Source organism: Durio zibethinus, chromosome 4 (genome assembly GCF_047325235.1).
Source record: "Durio zibethinus cultivar Kanyao isolate XHJ-2024 chromosome 4, ASM4732523v1, whole genome shotgun sequence".
Classification (NCBI taxonomy): Eukaryota; Viridiplantae; Streptophyta; class Magnoliopsida; order Malvales; family Malvaceae; genus Durio; species Durio zibethinus.
The window spans coordinates 7,071,910-7,089,249 of NC_143165.1; the positions used below are offsets into that span (position 1 = coordinate 7,071,910).

At 31.4% G+C, this 17,340-nt stretch overlaps 2 protein-coding genes across 2 annotated transcripts; both read left to right on the forward strand.

The window, feature by feature from the left end:
* Nucleotides 1-2,260: 2,260 nt before the first annotated feature.
* Nucleotides 2,261-14,802, forward strand: LOC111288761 (uncharacterized). Its single transcript, XM_089760203.1, has 4 exons — nucleotides 2,261-3,095; nucleotides 8,720-8,935; nucleotides 11,897-12,040; nucleotides 14,153-14,802. The coding sequence occupies exons 1-4, from the start codon at nucleotides 2,261-2,263 to the stop codon at nucleotides 14,800-14,802; spliced, it is 1,845 nt and encodes a 614-aa protein (XP_089616329.1).
* Nucleotides 14,803-15,507: 705 nt separating this feature from the next.
* On the forward strand, nucleotides 15,508-17,084 carry LOC149519074 (putative LRR receptor-like serine/threonine-protein kinase At3g47570). The gene is made up of 2 exons (XM_089759327.1): nucleotides 15,508-16,006; nucleotides 16,150-17,084. Exons 1-2 carry the CDS (start codon nucleotides 15,568-15,570, stop codon nucleotides 16,503-16,505), a joined length of 795 nt encoding a protein of 264 aa, XP_089615453.1. The 5' UTR covers nucleotides 15,508-15,567; the 3' UTR covers nucleotides 16,506-17,084.
* The last annotated feature ends 256 nt before the right edge of the window (nucleotides 17,085-17,340 follow it).

The window sequence follows — 17,340 nt, forward strand, 5'->3', positions numbered from 1 at the left end:
AACTTGTCGTTATTCTGCTGAATATGAAAAGATTATTGACAATAGATGGAGTTTCATGAACTCTGACTTGCATTCAGCTGGTAAGTAAACCAAGAATATAGATGGTATTTAAAAAATATGTTTATTTTTTATACTTAAATTGCTTATATATTTATTTTTTATTACTTTAATATAATATTGTTATAAATTATGTTTAGGTTATTATCTAAATCCACAATTTCAATTTGGAGTGGAACATTCTGCAAATGTATTTAAGAAAACATTAGAAGGTATAAAAGCAGTTATTGAAAGATTAGAACCTTCGATAGATACTCAAATCAGAATGATTAATCAGGTTAGTATTTAATACTATTTTATAACTTTAACATTTGTTTTATGTATTAAAAATTAAATTATTTTTTATTTATTCATTTATTATTGTATTTTCAATCGATGTAGTTGTTATTATTTCGAGACAAGCATGAAACATTTGGTAGTCCACAAGCACAAAGAGCTTGGAAGCAAATGAATCCAAGTAAATAGTAAGTTAAATAATTATAATTTATTTATATTATTTAATTGTATAGCCCATTGAAATTTAATTTAAATAATTTTATACAGCTGAGTGGTGGATGATATATGGCACTTGTGTTCCTGTATTACAAAAACTAGCAATCAAAATGCTTAGTCAAACAACATCTGCATCAAATTGTGAACGTAATTGGAGCACATTTAGCTATATTCACACCAAAGCAAGAAACAAATTGAAGTTTGAAAGACTCCAGAAACTTGTATATACCTATTATAACATGAGGTTGAGGATGAGATATCAAAAAAGAATGAGCATTGATGAAATAAATAATAGTTTTAATCCTATTAGCCTTGACCATATTTTTGAAGATGATGATCCACTAACAGAATGGCTGCAAGAGAAAGAAAATCCTTTATTAGATGGTCAAAACTCTGATTGGTTGCCTGCAAATAATTCTGATAATGAAATGAATGTTGAACGATCATGTCAATCTCAAGAAAGGAATGTGTCTCATTCAAGTTCAAGTCCAACACCAAGTCAGAGTGATGATGGTGGTGGTTTAAGTCCAGATGATGATGGTGATGGAGATGGTGATGGTGATGGTGCAAATTTTGGTGATAATAATGATGCAAATCGACCTTACAGCCCACTTGGAAGAGAATTTGGGCTTGCTGCTACTAGTGGACTTTTTATTAATATGGCAGAATACGGAGGAAATCCACTTGCTAAATCTAGTGAGGGTCAAAGTGCACGTACAGCTCCATCAAAAGGAAAAGCAAAGAAGCACCACTATGAAATTTCTAGAGGTTCTTCATCTTCAGGTGAGAGTCTAAATTCTAGTAACTTTAAGTATAGTGAATCATCTACTAGTACTCAAAGACATTACTATCCATCAGAACAACATAATTTTCAACCTCCTCATGGTTATCCACCTCCATATGGTTATTATCCACCTCAAATATATCCTCCACCTCCTTAAATATATCATCCACCTCAAATGTATCAGTTACCACAAATGTATCAAGAATAAAGGTCTCAGGGATGGAGATGGAGTCAACTTGGCTCTCAAAGTGAAAATAGAGAATCTGATCCTCCTCGTCATTCTACCATGTGGTAAATTTGAAATATGTATCAATAATTATAGTTGATGGAATTTGAATTTATTATATTTTTAAGTTTGTAATTTTATTAAATTAAATGCTTGGTATTTAACATATTATGTTTTATTAATATTTGATTTGTCTAGAATTAATATTGAATATGAACTTGGCCAAGAAAAATTTTATGGATAAACCAAATATGAATGGTTTTTATAATCTAAATAAAATTGTGAATAATTTTTTTAAAAAATAAAAAACATAGAGTGTCATAAACTATTTTTAAAATCATTGAATAAGAGTTTTTATAATTATAATTATAATTATTACATTTTATAATAAATTGTACAAAAAAAAAATTTCACGACCGTGATGACCGTAGTGACCACAATTATCTCCGTTATATCCGAAAACACGACAAATGCAATGCGACCAAAAACGTGACCACGACTGCTATTTAAATCCCTGTGTGGAACCAATGGAAAATCTTTTAATTATTGAAATTACTTTCCAATTCCATTGATAAAAACAAATGTGGACTACCCCTATTTAAGTAAGGTTTATGGGCTCTTCCTTGATCATCCTATAGCTACCAATTACACCACTTTAGTTTCCTCTTTCGAACTCCTTTCTTGATACGTATCCTACAACCATGAACAACACTTACTTCCATTTTCTTTCATCTTTCTTTATGCAATGTTTCATAGCTTGCGTAGCTGTGACTATGAGGAATCTCACCACTGATCAATTTGCGCTTCTCGACTTTAAACACAACATCCTTGATCCTCACAATGTCTTGGCAGATAATTGGACGGCCTTCAGCTCTGTTTGTAACTGGCTTGGTGTTTCTTGTGGTGTCAGACATGGAAGGGTCACATCCTTGACTCTCTCAAACATGAATCTTACGGGTACTATCCCTCCACATCTTGGAAATCTCTCATTTCTACTCTATCCCAACTTGAGCAGGAACAATTTCTATGGCAATCTACCCCAAGAATTGGGGCAACTACATCGTTTGAGGCTCATTCATTTAAGCTTCAATGGCATTAATGGGGGAATTCCATCATGGCTTGGGAAATTACATAGAGTTGAAAACTTGAAAATGAGTAATAATAATTTTACAGGAACAATTCCTCAAACACTTGTTAATATGTCTAACCTAGAGACCTTAGGCTTGGGACACAATCAACTATCCGGTCAGATTCCATCGTCCTTCTTCAAGATTTGCTCTTTGAAAGAGATTTATCTCCAAGATAATAGTCTTTCTGGTAGTTTACCAGATGATTTATGTGTCCATCTTCTTAAACTTGAAGTACTTTACTTGTACATAAATGAATTATCTGGTTATATTCCATCAAGTATAGGCAGATGCAGCAAGCTTCAAAAATTGGCATTGTCCATTAATCAATTCAATGGGTTCATTCCAAGAAATATTGGAAATTTAACACAACTCAAAGAAGTATATTTGGGTGTAAATAACTTAGAAGGTAAGCTTTAATTTGATTTAGTTAGTATAAACAAATTTTCATTTCTTTTTATATTTTTTCAATGCAAAATATTTAATTTTCTAAACCAATATACTGAAATAAACAAAATAAGTGTTAGGAAAATGGGGTCCAGTCCCATGTAAGTGGTTTTGGACCAAGTAAAGGCCATGGGCCTTAATCTTTTATTTTACACAGAGCCCTAGCTACTTAATAAAAAAGAGGTGGGGTTGTTTTAGGTGTGTGTTGAAAACCAAGCAGAGAAAGAAGAAAAGCCAGGAAAAGCAGAGAGAGAAAAAAGAGAAGGGAGAGTTGGTTGAATGAAAGTCAATCCGTGGTCCGATTGAGTTGGAACCTTGTCAGGAGGTTTATGATTCAGAGTTTAACATTCTGAACGGTGAAGATCGGGTTTGAAGCTCTCTAGGAACAAATCCATGGTATATTTGTTGAGTCACTTATTTGGTGAGATTTCTCCAATTGTTTCTCTAGTTGTTGATTAGCTCTAGTTTTAGCTAAAGAAGAACTTTGTATAACTATTATTTGATAGTGAAGATTTTTCTGATGGCCCGTGGTTTTTTTCCCTCTACACTGGAGGGTTTTCCACGTAAATCTTGGTGTGCTTTATTTTTCCTGTGTATTTGATTATTAATTGTTGTCTATTGCTTCTGTATTGTTGTGATTATTGCTTCAGGCGCAACAAGTGGTATTAGAGCGAGGGTTATTTTGAGACATCGATACAGAAGCAACCCAGGATAGAAGTAAATTCTGTTTGAGATCATGGAAGGTGATACAGGTTCCATGATAAAATTGACAGCATCAAATTATTCAATTTGGAAGCCTATGATGGAGGATCATCTATACTGCAAAGATTTGTATAAGCCAGTATTGGGTGATTCGGCTAAACCAGCGGATATGAAAGATGAAAGTTGAAAGAAGCTAGGTAGAAAAACGCTGGCTACAATCAAAAAATGGGTTGATATCAGCGTGTTCCATCATGTAGTGCAGGAATCAGATGCTCACATTGTTTAGGAAAAATTGGCAGCATTGTATGAGAGAAAACAGGTATGAATAAAGTTATGCTTGTTAAAAAGATTGCAACTTTACAGTACAGGGATGGACGATCTGTTACAGAGCACTTGAGTGATTTTCAAGATATATTTAATCGAATGACTACTATGGAGCTTAAGATGGATGATGAAATGAAGGCATTATTTCTTTTGGGTTCATTGCCAGACAGCTGGAATACTCTAGTTGTGACTGTTCTTAATTCAGCTCCTGATTATAAGGTGACATTGGAGATGGTAAAGAACAGTATGCTTAATGAAGAAGCGAGGCAAAAAGATGTAGACCCTGGGAATCAAGCTCTAGTCACAGAGAATAGGGGTAGAAACATCGACAGAGGTTAGGACTAAAAAAACCGTGGTAAGTCTAAACATAGATCCAAATCTAGAGGTAAAGTGAAGTGTTTCCATTGTGGTAAGACGGGTCATATAAAACGAAACTGTAGAATCTTAAAGCAAGAGCGAAAAGATGAGAAAGGCAAGAGTTTAGATGATGATAATGTTGCAGCAGTGAATTCAGATAGTAATTCAGTTACTTTGATTTGTACACATGGTGATTGTAATCATGTTAGTGATCCCGGTATTGAGTGGATAGTTGACACAGGAGCGGCATATCATTGTGTTCCTAAGAGAGAGTTGTTTATAACTTACAAAGCAGGAAACTTTGGTTATACCAAGATGGAAAATAAGAGTGTGTCGCAGATTGTTGGGATTGATGATATTGTTGTACAAACTAGTACAGGCTGCATGTTAACTTTGAGGGATGTCAGACACATTCCAGATATGAGAATGAACTTGCTTGCTATTAATGTCCTTGATAAGGAGGGATATGAAAGCCGATAAAAGAATGGACAGTGGAAGCTTCTCAAAGGATCTATGGTAGTTGCAAGGAGAAAACTATGCTGCACAATGTATAAGACATGGATGCAATTGAACGGTAACCAGGTAAATACCGTTGAAAATGATGCTTCAGCAAACTTGTGGCACAGGAGGCTGGCACACATGAGTGAAAAGGGGTTACAGGTTTTGGCAAGGCACTCTCTCATTCCCTTGACCAAAAGTATGTCTCTCGATTCATGTGATTATTATTTGTTTGGTAAGCATCATAGAGTTTCTTTTCGTAAAAGTTCTCAGAGAAAAGAAAATAGATTGGAATTAATTTATTCTGATGTATGTGGTCCCATTAAGGTTGAGTCATTAGGTGGTATCAGATATTTTGTTACTTTTATTGATGATGCTTCACGTAAGACTTGGGTGTATATGTTGAAATACAAAAGTCAGGTACTGCAGTATTTTCAAAAATTTCATGCCATGGTTGAAAGGATGACAGGGTTACCCTTGAAGTGTATTCGAACTGATAATGGTGGGGAATACACATCTAAAGGCTTTGAAGAGTATTGCTCAAAGCATGGGATCAATCATGAGAGGACAGAACTTGGAACACCGCAGCATAATGGTATAGCTGAAAGAATGAATCACACCATTGTGGAAAAAGTCAGATGTATGTTGAGGATGGCAAAATTACCAAAGCCATTTTGGGGTGAAGTAGTCAACATAGCTTGTTATTTACTTAACAGGTTACCATCAGTTCTTTTGGGCTTTGACATTCCAGAAAGAGTGTGGACAGGAAAAGATACTTCATACTCTCACTTGAAAGTTTTTGGGTGTAAAGCATTCATGCATGTGCCAAAAGAGCAGAGGTCAAAGCTTGACAGTAAAGCTACACAGTGTGTGTTTGTAGGATATGGTGATGAAGAATTTGGTTACAGGGTATGGGATCCAGTAAAGAGAAAGACAGTCAGAAGCAGAGATGTGGTCTTTCATGAAAAAGAAACCATAGCAGACCTTGAGAAAAATGAGAAGACTACACGAGTTACTGTTGAGTGTGATGTTTCAACACCGACAAGGATTTCACAGGAAAGAGCCACAGATGGTGAAAATGAGCTAGAAACAAAACTTGGGGATATGAATGAGCTAGCCACAGTTGGTGATGAGCCAGATGCTATTAGTTTTGAGCAGGGGGAGCAATCCTCTCTACCTGAGAGTGTTGAGCAGGGAGAGCTACCTTCAGCATCAAGTGATGTAGAGTCTCAGCCCAGGAGATCTACTAGAGAGCGAGGCCATCTACCAGGTATCCAAGTTCAGATTTTATTTTAGTTACCAGTGAAGGGGAGCCAGAAAGCTTTCAAAATGTGCAGGCTATTTCGGATAGAGAGCACTGGTTAAAAGCAATGAAAGAAGAGATGGAGTCATTACGAAAGAATGGTACTTATGATCTTGTTAAACTTCCAACAGGAAAGAGGCCATTAAAGAATAAATGGGTGTTCAAGTTGAAAAAAGATGGTGACAAACTAGTGAGGTACAAAGCTCGATTGGTAGTAAAAGGTTTTTCTCAGAAACCAGGCATCGATTTTGATGAGATTTTTGCTCCAGTTGTAAAAATGAGTTCTATTCGAGTGGTACTGGGATTGGCAGCTAGTTTGAATCTTGAACTTGAGCAACTTGATGTTAAAACTGCATTTTTGCATGGTGATTTACAGGAGGACATTTATATGAATCAGCCTGAGGGTTTTGAAGTGAAAGGGAAAGAGCACTTAGTTTGCAAATTGAAGAAAAGCTTGTATGGCTTGAAACAAGCTCCGCGACAGTGGTACAAGAAGTTTGATTCTTTTATGGTGAGTCATAGCTATAAAAGAACAGCAGCGGATTCTTGTGTGTATGTTAAACAATTTTTTAATGGTAACTTCATTATCCTATTATTATATGTTGATGATATGTTGATTGTAAGACAAGATGCTAGTATGGTTTGCAGGTTGAAAGAACAATTGTCTAAGTCCTTTGATATGAAGGATTTAGGTCCAGCAAAGCAGATTCTTGGTATGGACATTATCCGGGATAGGAGAGCTGGAAAGCTGTGGTTGTCACAGGAAAAGTATGTTGAACGAGTGCTTGGTAGATTCAACATGCAACATGCTAAATCAGTTAGCAGTTCACTTGCCAACCATTTTCATCTAAGTAAGAAATCTTGTCTAGTGTCTAAGGAAGAGCAACTAGCTATGTCTAGTATTCCTTATTCTTCTGCAGTTGGTTCTTTAATGTATCTTATGGTTTGTACAAGGCCTGACATTGCTCATGCAGTTGGTGTAGTGAGCAGATTTCTTTCTAATCCAGGGAAGGTTCACTAGGAAGCAGTAAAATAGATTTTTAGATATTTGAGAGGTACCTCAAAAATGTGCTTGACTTATGGAGTTTCACAACCAGTTCTAGAAGGGTTTACTGATGCTGACATGGCAGGCGATCTTGATGGTAGGAAATCTACTTCAGGGTATTTGTTCACTTTTGCAGGAGGAGCTGTATCTTGGCAGTCTAAGTTGCAGAAGTGTGTTGCTTTGTCAACTACAGAAGCTGAGTATATTGCAGCAACTGAAGCATGTAAAGAAATGCTTTGGATGAAACGTTTTCTTTTTGAATTGGGGTTGAATCAGAAAGAGTATGTGGTATTTTGTGATAGCCAGAGTGCTTTAGATTTGAGTAAGAATACCATGTACCATGCTAGAACAAAGCACATTGATGTTAGATATCATTGGTTACGTTCAGTGATTGAAGAACAGTAGGTGTTATTGAAGAAAGTCCATACTGATAAGAATGTAGCAGATATGTTGACTAAGATACTTCCCAGGAAAAAGCTTGAGCTTTGCAGTAACTTGGCCGGAATAAGTTCCCTGGCCAAGGTAAGTTCCAAATGAAATTGCTATGGTGATGAATCTCCTTCTAATGGGACTGGAGGGGGAGATTGTTAGGAAAATGGGATCCAGTCCCATGTAAATAGTTTTGGACCAAGTAAAGGCCATGGGCCTTGATCTTTTATTTTACACAAAGCCCTAGCTACTTAATAAAAAAGAGGTGGGGTTGTTTTAGGTGTGTGTTGAAAACCAAGCAGAGAAAGAAGAAAAGCCAGGAAAAGCAGAGAGAGAAAAAAGAGAAGGGAGAGTTGGTTGAACGGAAGTCAATCCGTGGTCCGATTGAGTTGGAACCTTGTCAGGAGGTTTATGATTCAGGGTTCTACATTCTGAACGGTGAAGATCGGGTTTGAAGCTCTCTAGGAACAAATCTAGGGTGTATTTGTTGAGTCACTTATTTGGTGAGATTTCTCCAATTGTTTCTCTAGTTGTTGATTAGCTCTAGTTTTAGCTAGAGAAGAACTTTGTATAACTATTATTTGATAGTGAAGATTTTTCTGGTGGCCCGTGATTTTTTTCCCTCTACACTGGAGGGTTTTCCACGTAAATCTTGGTGTGCTTTATTTTTTCTGCGTATTTGATTATTGATTGTTGTCTATTGCTTCTGTATTGTTGTGATTATTGCTTCAGGCGCAACAATAAGTAGTCAAGCTAACACTTTGATTGTTTACCTTGTTTACAGGTGAAATTCCTAAGGAAATTGGTAATCTTTTTAGTTTAGAGGTGTTAAGTGCAGCATATAATGGCCTTACTGGCCCGATTCCAGCTTCCATCTTCAACATTTCTTCTCTGACCACTGTTGCTCTAGAAAGCAATCGTTTATCAGGTAGATTGCCTGATATGTGTCATTATCTTCCTCACCTTGAGTTTTTTTACTTGCGTAAGAATCAATTATCTGGTAATATTCCATCAAGTATAGACAAATGCTACAACCTGCAGTATTTGGCATTAAATATAAATCAATTCACTGAGCTCATTCCAAAAAGCATCGGGAATTTAACCATGCTCAAAAAAGTATATTTTAATGGAAACAGATTGGAAGGTATGCTTTTGCCTTTAATTTTCTTTTCTATGCTAAAAGCATTTTATGTAATTTTGTTTCTTCAAGTAATTTATAATCTTTTTAGAGTTATTTGGTTCCACATAGTTTTTTTCCTTACGAATTTTTAGTGCCAAATTTAACCTAATAAGACTTAGTGCTAGAATTTTTTTTATTTATATGATCGCAACCTATCTTTAGCCCTTTTCGCTACCATCATTAGCTGAATTTTCTTCTTTTGAGGGAAAAAAACTTGAATTAATCCAGTTCAAAAAAATATATAGTTCAAGACTAGACTATAAAATGTATTTTGAATTGAAAAATGCTCAAAGAAGTACATAGAGCTAAAAATAGTTTAGAAGGTATATCTTTGCCTAGGTTTTTTTCCCAAGTCCAAAAGCATTCTAACAAATATGTTTTTCTTTTCTATTTCACAGTTTTTGTAATTAGAGTTAGAAAATTTTTAGTGCCAATTTATTACTATATATTTTTTATTTGTATATACTCAAGCATATATGATCACTACCTATTTCTAAATTTCAATTAAATAATGTTTATCTTAAAATTTTAGTACTGCATTTTGCTATAAAAATTTTTTATATTTTATTAAAAATTAAATACTAAATAAATGTTTTGATTACTTTTAAGTATTTCACATTAAAAAAAATTCAAAAAATAGTTAAAATAAACATAATATAAGTTCAATGTAATTAAATGATAGATTTTTCCTTAAAGAAGTATGATTGAATATATTAAATAGCTTTTAACTATGTAAAAATCTTTGATTTAAATGGTCTTTGGAATGAATTATCGAACACGTTAAAAAATCATGAATTTCATTTTCAATATATTTTAAAACTTTTTAGTGATTTTTCAAACACTATAAAACTATGTCTTTCCAAAATATTTGGTAGCTTTCTCTAAAGCAGAAAATTTGGTAGCTTTCTCTCGCAAGTACCGAGATATATTATGCACATCTTGAAGTAAAAGGCAGGCTCCCAAAAGGACTGACTTTGTATTTTTGTTTTGTTTTTTTTTTTTTTTGGTATTTAAGAGATCAAAACTTTTGAATAAAAAAGGGATTGTTGGTTTTGAAAATCAAACCACATATTTATTAAATGTTAACTTTTAAAGATAGTTGTCTAGGCCTACAAAACTAAATCCTGAATTCACTTTTTTTGTAATAAATTAGTATTTAGGATTATCAATTATGTGTATTGTCTTATAAGTTGGTAATATAGTTGAAAGAATACTTAAACTATGATTAACCAATAAAGAGTTAGTTTAATTGGTAAAGAGAAGAGTGTCATTTTCTTATTAACTTGAGTTTGATTCTTGTGGAGAACATTCTAAAAAAAAAGTCTCGAATACAACAAATCGATAAGAAAAATGCACCATTAAGACCGTCTAAAAAAAGAAATTAAATTCAAACAAAACTTGAAAATATCTTATACCGTATTTATAAAAAAAAAAAAAAACTATGATTAAAATACAAAATTAATCTCTTGTACATAACAAAAATATGTGTCTTAACATACAAGTCCGTAAATTTGATCGCTAGATATAAATATAAGAATCACTATTAATCTTTTTTTTATTTAAATATGATTGACCACGTAATTAATCTGCCCCATTTTAAAAAAATGCCTTAAACTTAACTCAAGTTTTTTAAAAGAATAGATTTTATTCTATGAAATCGAAATAAATTCAAAAGTATAATTATATGCAGAAAAAGTTATAAGTATCCTACAACACTTATCCAAAAGATAGTACCAATTGATTTCATATTATCCATTAAGCCTTATAAATACTTTTTTAAAAAATCTTCAAATAATTTATATATTGAAAATTATTTTTTTAATTTGATAGAAATTTATTAATATTTTTTCAACTCAAGAGTATTTAAGAACACTAATGTCACTATCAAAGAGGCTCTAACTTCATCAGATTTTATTCTCAAAATTTTATTGTTTCAAAATCAATAAAATCCTTCAATTATATTGGTAGGATTTTATTTTCCAAATAAGATCCTTCAATAGTTTGATATGAATTCTTAAATTTACTTTAAAAGATTTCTTTAAATTCATGAAAATTATCCAATAATTTAATAGATTTTTAGAAATTTAATTTAAAAAAATTATTTTTTTTAAAGCTCATGAAATTCTCCAATAATTAAGTAAGATTGCATTTTTCAAATAAGATTCTCCAATAGTTTGGTATGGTTTTCTTAAATTTATTTTAAATCCATGAAAATCCTTTGATAATTTGGTAGATTTCTATAAATTTAATTTTTTTAATCCTTAAAAAATAATTTTTTTAATTTAAACAAATAAAAAAATCAAACAAACAAAAAATTACCAAAATTGATTTCAGTTTAGCAGCTCACAAAATGGCTTGGCTCGACTCCACACATTGGTTCAAATTCAACGGCTTGGGAATGAGAAATAATAATTATACAGGGAAACACTAATTAGCATGTCCAACCCAAAGATCTTGGAATTAGGAACCAATCAACTATCCATTCAAATTCCTTCTTTCATCTTCAAGATTTTCTCCTCGAAAAAGATTTATCTCCAAGATAATAGTCTTTTTGGCAGTTTGCCAGATGATTTGTGTGTCCATCTTCCTAAACTTGAAGTGCTTTAATTGTTCGTAAATGAATTATCTGGTTATATTCCATCAAGTATAGGCAAATGCAACAAGCTTAAAAAATTAGCATTGGCCGGTAATTAATTTAATGGGTTCATTCCAAGAAATATTAGAAATTTAACACAACTCAAAGTATATCTGGGTACAAATAACAGAGAAAGCAAGCTTTAATTTGATTTATTTAGTCGAAACACATTTTCATTTCTTTTTTCATTTTTTCAGTGCAAAATATTTAATTTTCTAAACCAATATACTAAAACACTTAAACAAAATAGATAGTCCAGCTAACACTTTGGTTGTTTACCTTGTTTGCAGGTGAAATTCCTGAGGAAATTGGTAATCTATTTAATTTAGAGGTGTTATATGCAAGAGATATGGGCCTTACTGGTCAGATTCCAGCTTCCATCTTCAACATTTCTTCTCTGACCAAGGTTTCTCTAGGAAACAATAGTTTATCAGGTAGATTGCCTCATGATATGTGTCATCATCTTCCTAAACTTAATCACCGATTAAAACTAGCTTTCATTTTTTCTGGTTTTTCATTTTTATTTTTTTCAAAAATAACAAAAATAAAAAGATAAACAAATGAAAGCAATAAATAAAGAAAATGTAAAAATAAAAATAAATAAAGATAGAAAAATAGAATAAAATGTAAAAATAAAAAGATAAAGACACATCTAATATATATATATATATATATATATTATATAACAATATACATAAATAAGTTTGTCACATAGGCGCTTATATGGATAATTTTCTTAAATGATACATAAAATAATTTTTTTAAAAATAAGATAATATCTTTTAATTACAAATTAGATAATTTTAAATTTATTCAAATATCAAAATTATTTAAATTATAATTGAAAATCAAATCAATTCAGAGATATATTTTTTTAAATCAAAAATATAAAATATGTATTTTGTTTTTTAATAAATAATTTTAATTGTTTACCAAATAACTTTTTTAAAAATTTTATTTAATTATCAAATTCTTTCAAACATGCTTAAGAATTATAAAGATTAAGTTTATCTAAATCTTTCAACAATCTTTTTTATCTTGATTTAAAAAATTTACTTAAGACATTAAAAATTCAAGTAACTTTACATAAGATTTTGAAAATAAAAAAATTTTTCATCCTAAATTTTTAAATAATAAGATCATTAAAACCATTATATCTATTTGAACTCTAATTATTAAATTTATAGTTCAAATAAATGCAAAAAAAATTTAATATTATCTTTATCACTTATTATATCCATTTTAAATTTTCAAAAATTAATTTAAAAATTATATATTTAATCCTAATTACCACTAAAAAATTCTTGTATAAATTTAAGCTTACAAATGTAATGTATTATACATCAATTTTTTCATTTTTTCAATAATTGTTTTCAAGGTATATTCTTTTACTATTACAATTTTTTTATTTATAACTTTTTTTCAAGATATATTTTATTGTTATAACAGTTTCAGTCTTATGAAAAATAATTTTTTTCAATTTATTTTTTCTTTTTTCACATATTTTCTAACATTTTTTTATATTTTGCATAATAATTTAGTCAAGATTACTAAAGTGAAAATATGTTAATACTTCTTTTATTATTTAAATTATCATTTAATAATATATATTTTTATTTTTTTTAAGAAAAGCATAATTTATTTTTATTTGATATAATCTTACAGATGTATAAATATTATTGTAAACAAAAATATCCAAAGGAAAGATATAATTTTTTTTGCTGTATTTAGAAAGTTTATTTTTTTAATGACAAGTTAATTTATATAAATTTTATATATGCTATGAGTTTTAAAATTTTGAATATAATTTGAAAAGAATCTAATTTATATATTTATATATATCCATATTAAATAAGTAAAATTATTTCATGCATCTCATGTAAAAATAAAAAGATAAAGACACATAAATAAAATAAAGTGTAAAGCTAAAATAAAGATAAAGATAAATAAATAAATAAATAAAATGTATAAATAAAATAAAAATATAAAGAAAGGAAAATCAGATTTTTTTTATTTTTGAAATAAAATAAAATAAAATGAAGAAACTAGAAAATGAGCCTAATCTTAATAAGACCAATTGGTAAATTAAAACCCAAAACAAATGTTGCCTAAAGTCAAAATGTTGATTTCAATAGGCCTAAATGAATTTCAAATTTTGAAAGATTCCGGACACAATATGGATTCAATCACTTTTCATTTATTTTAACAATTTAAATTCATGTAGTCTTGTATGAAATATGAATTTTAATCTCTTCTTGGACACCATTCAATTGGTTATATGTGATTATTAGCTTGATGGTAGTAATACATTTTCACTTCTAAAACAAAGATAATTTTTCTCCTTTAAGATTTAAAAATAAAATTTATTGAATTGGTGGTTGATTTGTTTGTACAAATTTTTTTATAAAAATAAACATAATTTATAAACACACTTTATTTTTCTTTCAACTTTTATATTTTTTTTCAATTTAGTTTTTATCTTGTCAAATACACTCTGACAAAATTGTGATAAGCACAAAGTACTAAAAAGTTTAGTTTTTTAACAGGTAACTTACCGCTCATGACCAATTTTCCAAAACTTGAAACACTCATTCTGGAGGGAAATAATCTTACCGGAAACATTCTCAATTCTATCTCCAATGCTTCCATGCTCAAGGTGCTTGCATTACAAGATAACTCCTTCTCAGGCCTTATTCCAAATACTCTTGGCAACTTAAGACGCCTTGAATGGTTCCAAATTGGGAACAATCATTTTACCACAGAACCTGCTACTCACAAGTGGAGCTTTCTCTCTTCTTTGGTAAATTGCAAGAATTTGAGACTTATAGATGTTTCACAAATTCCATTGAATGGCATTCTTCCAACTTATATTGGGAATCTTTCCACAACTCTTCAACAACTTTTAGCTTTTGATTGTGAGCTTCAAGGTAATATTCCATTGGAAGTCGCTAACTTAAGCAACATGTTTCTTTTAGACCTTAGCTATAACAAAATAAGTGGATCTATTCCAGCGACAATAGGAGGACTACGAAATGTCCAAAGTGTGACTCTTGAGACTAATGAGTTACAAGGGCCCATCCCTGAAAAAATCTGTGGTTTGGAGAGATTATATGCATTGAAATTATCTTTTAATAAGCTCAATGGACCTATGCCTACTTGTTTGGGTAATTTGAGTTCTTTACGAAATCTTTACTAGGGATCCAACAAATTGAGTTATGCAATACCTTCAACCTTGTGGAGCCTTAAAGATATTTTAGAAGTAGATTTGTCGTCAAACTACTTTAGCAGCTCACATCCACTTGATATCGGATATTTAAGGGCACTAATGTATTTGAATTTGTCAAAGAATCTACTAATGAGTGATATCTTGTCTTCAATTGGGGGCATTGAAACATTGGTTTCTTTAGATTTATCTAATAACAAGTTTCATGGTCATATTCCTGAATCATTTGGTGGCTTGATTAGTTTGGAATTCTTGGATTTATCCAATAACAATCTCTCTGGAGTTATTCCCAAAACTTTGGAAAAGCTTTTGAATCTAAAATATTTTAATGTGTCCTACAACAGATTGGAAGGAGAAATCCCCACTGGAAGATGTTTTCAAAACTTTTCCAGTAGATCATTCATGAAAAATTATGCACTTTGCGGTCCATCTAGACTGCTAGTCCCACCTTGCAAGAGTAGCATCCACAAAAATTCCAAGTTGACCATATTGCGTGTTTTAAGGTATGGTTTACTAACAATTGCTACAGTTGTAGTAACCATAGTTTTTACTATTATATACAGAAAACGCCAAAGTAGGAGTATAACTCTACCTGTTAAGGAAGATTTGTTATCTTTGAAAACATGGAGAAGAATTTCATATGCAGAACTTTCACAAGCAACTGATGGATTTGGAGAATGTAACTTTCTTGGTTCAGGGAGTTTTGGATCTGTATATAAAGGGAGGCTTTCAGATGGGATGAATGTTGCAATAAAAGTTTTCAATTTGCAGATAGAGGGAGCATTTAGGAGTTTCGACACTGAATGTGAAGCTATGCGTAATATGATACATCGCAATCTTGTCAAGGTCGTTACTTGCTGCTCCAATGTGGACTTCAAAGCCTTGGTGCTTGATTTCATGCCTAATGGAAGTCTTGAAAAATGGTTACATTCTGAGCACTATTTTCTTGATATCTTACAAAGGATCAATATAATGATAGATGTTGCATCAGCTCTAGAATACCTCCATGCTGGACAACCAACTCCGATAATCCATTGTGACCTAAAGCCAAGTAATATTCTGCTAGATGAAGACATGGTTGTGCATTTGGGAGATTTTGGCATTGCCAAACTATTAGAAGAAGATGATTTCATGAGACAAACCATGACAATTGCAACTATTGGATATATGGCACCAGGTGATCTTTTGAGTACTTATGGTTATTTTCTCTTTTTTTTCTTTACAATTTTTTCATATTTAGGATTTTACATGATATAGTTAGACAATCTTTTTAGAATTAGTTAATGATCAATAATACTTTCGATTATACTTGAAATGCAGAATTTGGATCAGCGGGAATTGTTTCCATAAAATGTGACATCTATAGTTACGTGATTCTTTTAATAGAAACTTTCACAAAAAAGAAGCCAACGGATGAAATTTTTAGTGAAACAATGACTATGAGGCATTGGATGAAAAGATCCTTATCTAAAGCAATGATTGATATTGCAGATGTCAATTTATTAAGAAGAGAGGACGAATATTTCATTATTAAAGCAAATTGTATATCATCTATCATGGAGTTAGCTTTGAAATGTTCAGCTGAGTTACCTGAGGATAGAAACAATATGGCGGATGTTGTGGTTATGCACAAGAAAATCAAACATAAGTTTCTAATCAGCATTGAGCAAGTTTGATATGGTATGAAATGTGTCAGCTTGTCATTATTAATTCACTATTCATTTTCTATTCAGTTCAGCGATCATTTGGCATGTTTTGTTATTAGATTTAAGCAAATTTTATCTCTTCAATCCTGTGCTATAAACCCAAGTACATAATTATAAGACCCTATACCTATCTCTTCAATCTTGTGCTATAAAATTCTTAAAACTGTTAAAATAAATAGAAAATGCATGCAAGAAACTAATTTTCCCTCTTTGCTCTCTCAATTGCTCTCAAGCGTTGGGTCCTCGCAGCTGCATTCACTGTTCTCTGCAATTCAAAGTTTCATTGCAAACCAAAACTGAGATTCAGAAGCAAAAACCAAGCAGCGGGCTCTGCAGTCAATTCCAGTTTATATCAGCAATGAGAGATTTAGTTGCTTTCTTATTTGTCAGATCGGTGATGTCCGTTTACTTGGTTGTGTCTTTTATGTTGTAAGTTGTTTTTATCTTTTACTGATGATTAGCTGTACTTCTGCTTGTAGAAAGATTTTCCCCTTCTTCTCTCTATTTAAGTAAAATATTTACCTATCAAAATAAGTTTTGAGGTACGTATTTCAATTTCATTTGTCTGAAAATGTAGTTGTCTATTATTTTTGGCAGTTAAAATTTCTGAATCATTCAGCTTTAGAAAATGAGTTAAAGCAATTGCAGCGCCAAGCTAAGAACAAGGTATCTATCTTTACTCAATTTGATTATTGAAATTTAGTAAACAATTAGTTTGCTTACACTATAAATGTCGGAATTAATGGTCCAATTGTTGTTGCCTTTGATATCTTGAGGTTAAATTCTCAGGCCAACCACTCCCTTA

Excerpts from the sequence above, each read along its gene's own strand:
- LOC111288761 (XM_089760203.1), top strand. The coding sequence starts at position 2,261 with ATGAACAACACTTACTTCCATTTTCTTTCATCTTTCTTTATGCAATGT. Across the intron at positions 3,096-8,719 it reads GGGTGTAAATAACTTAGAAG|GTAGATTGCCTGATATGTGT; the intron begins GTAAGCTTTAAT and ends ATCGTTTATCAG. Across the intron at positions 8,936-11,896 it reads TAATGGAAACAGATTGGAAG|GTGAAATTCCTGAGGAAATT; the intron begins GTATGCTTTTGC and ends CCTTGTTTGCAG.
- LOC149519074 (XM_089759327.1), top strand. The coding sequence starts at position 15,568 with ATGAATGTTGCAATAAAAGTTTTCAATTTGCAGATAGAGGGAGCATTT. Across the intron at positions 16,007-16,149 it reads TATTGGATATATGGCACCAG|AATTTGGATCAGCGGGAATT; the intron begins GTGATCTTTTGA and ends CTTGAAATGCAG.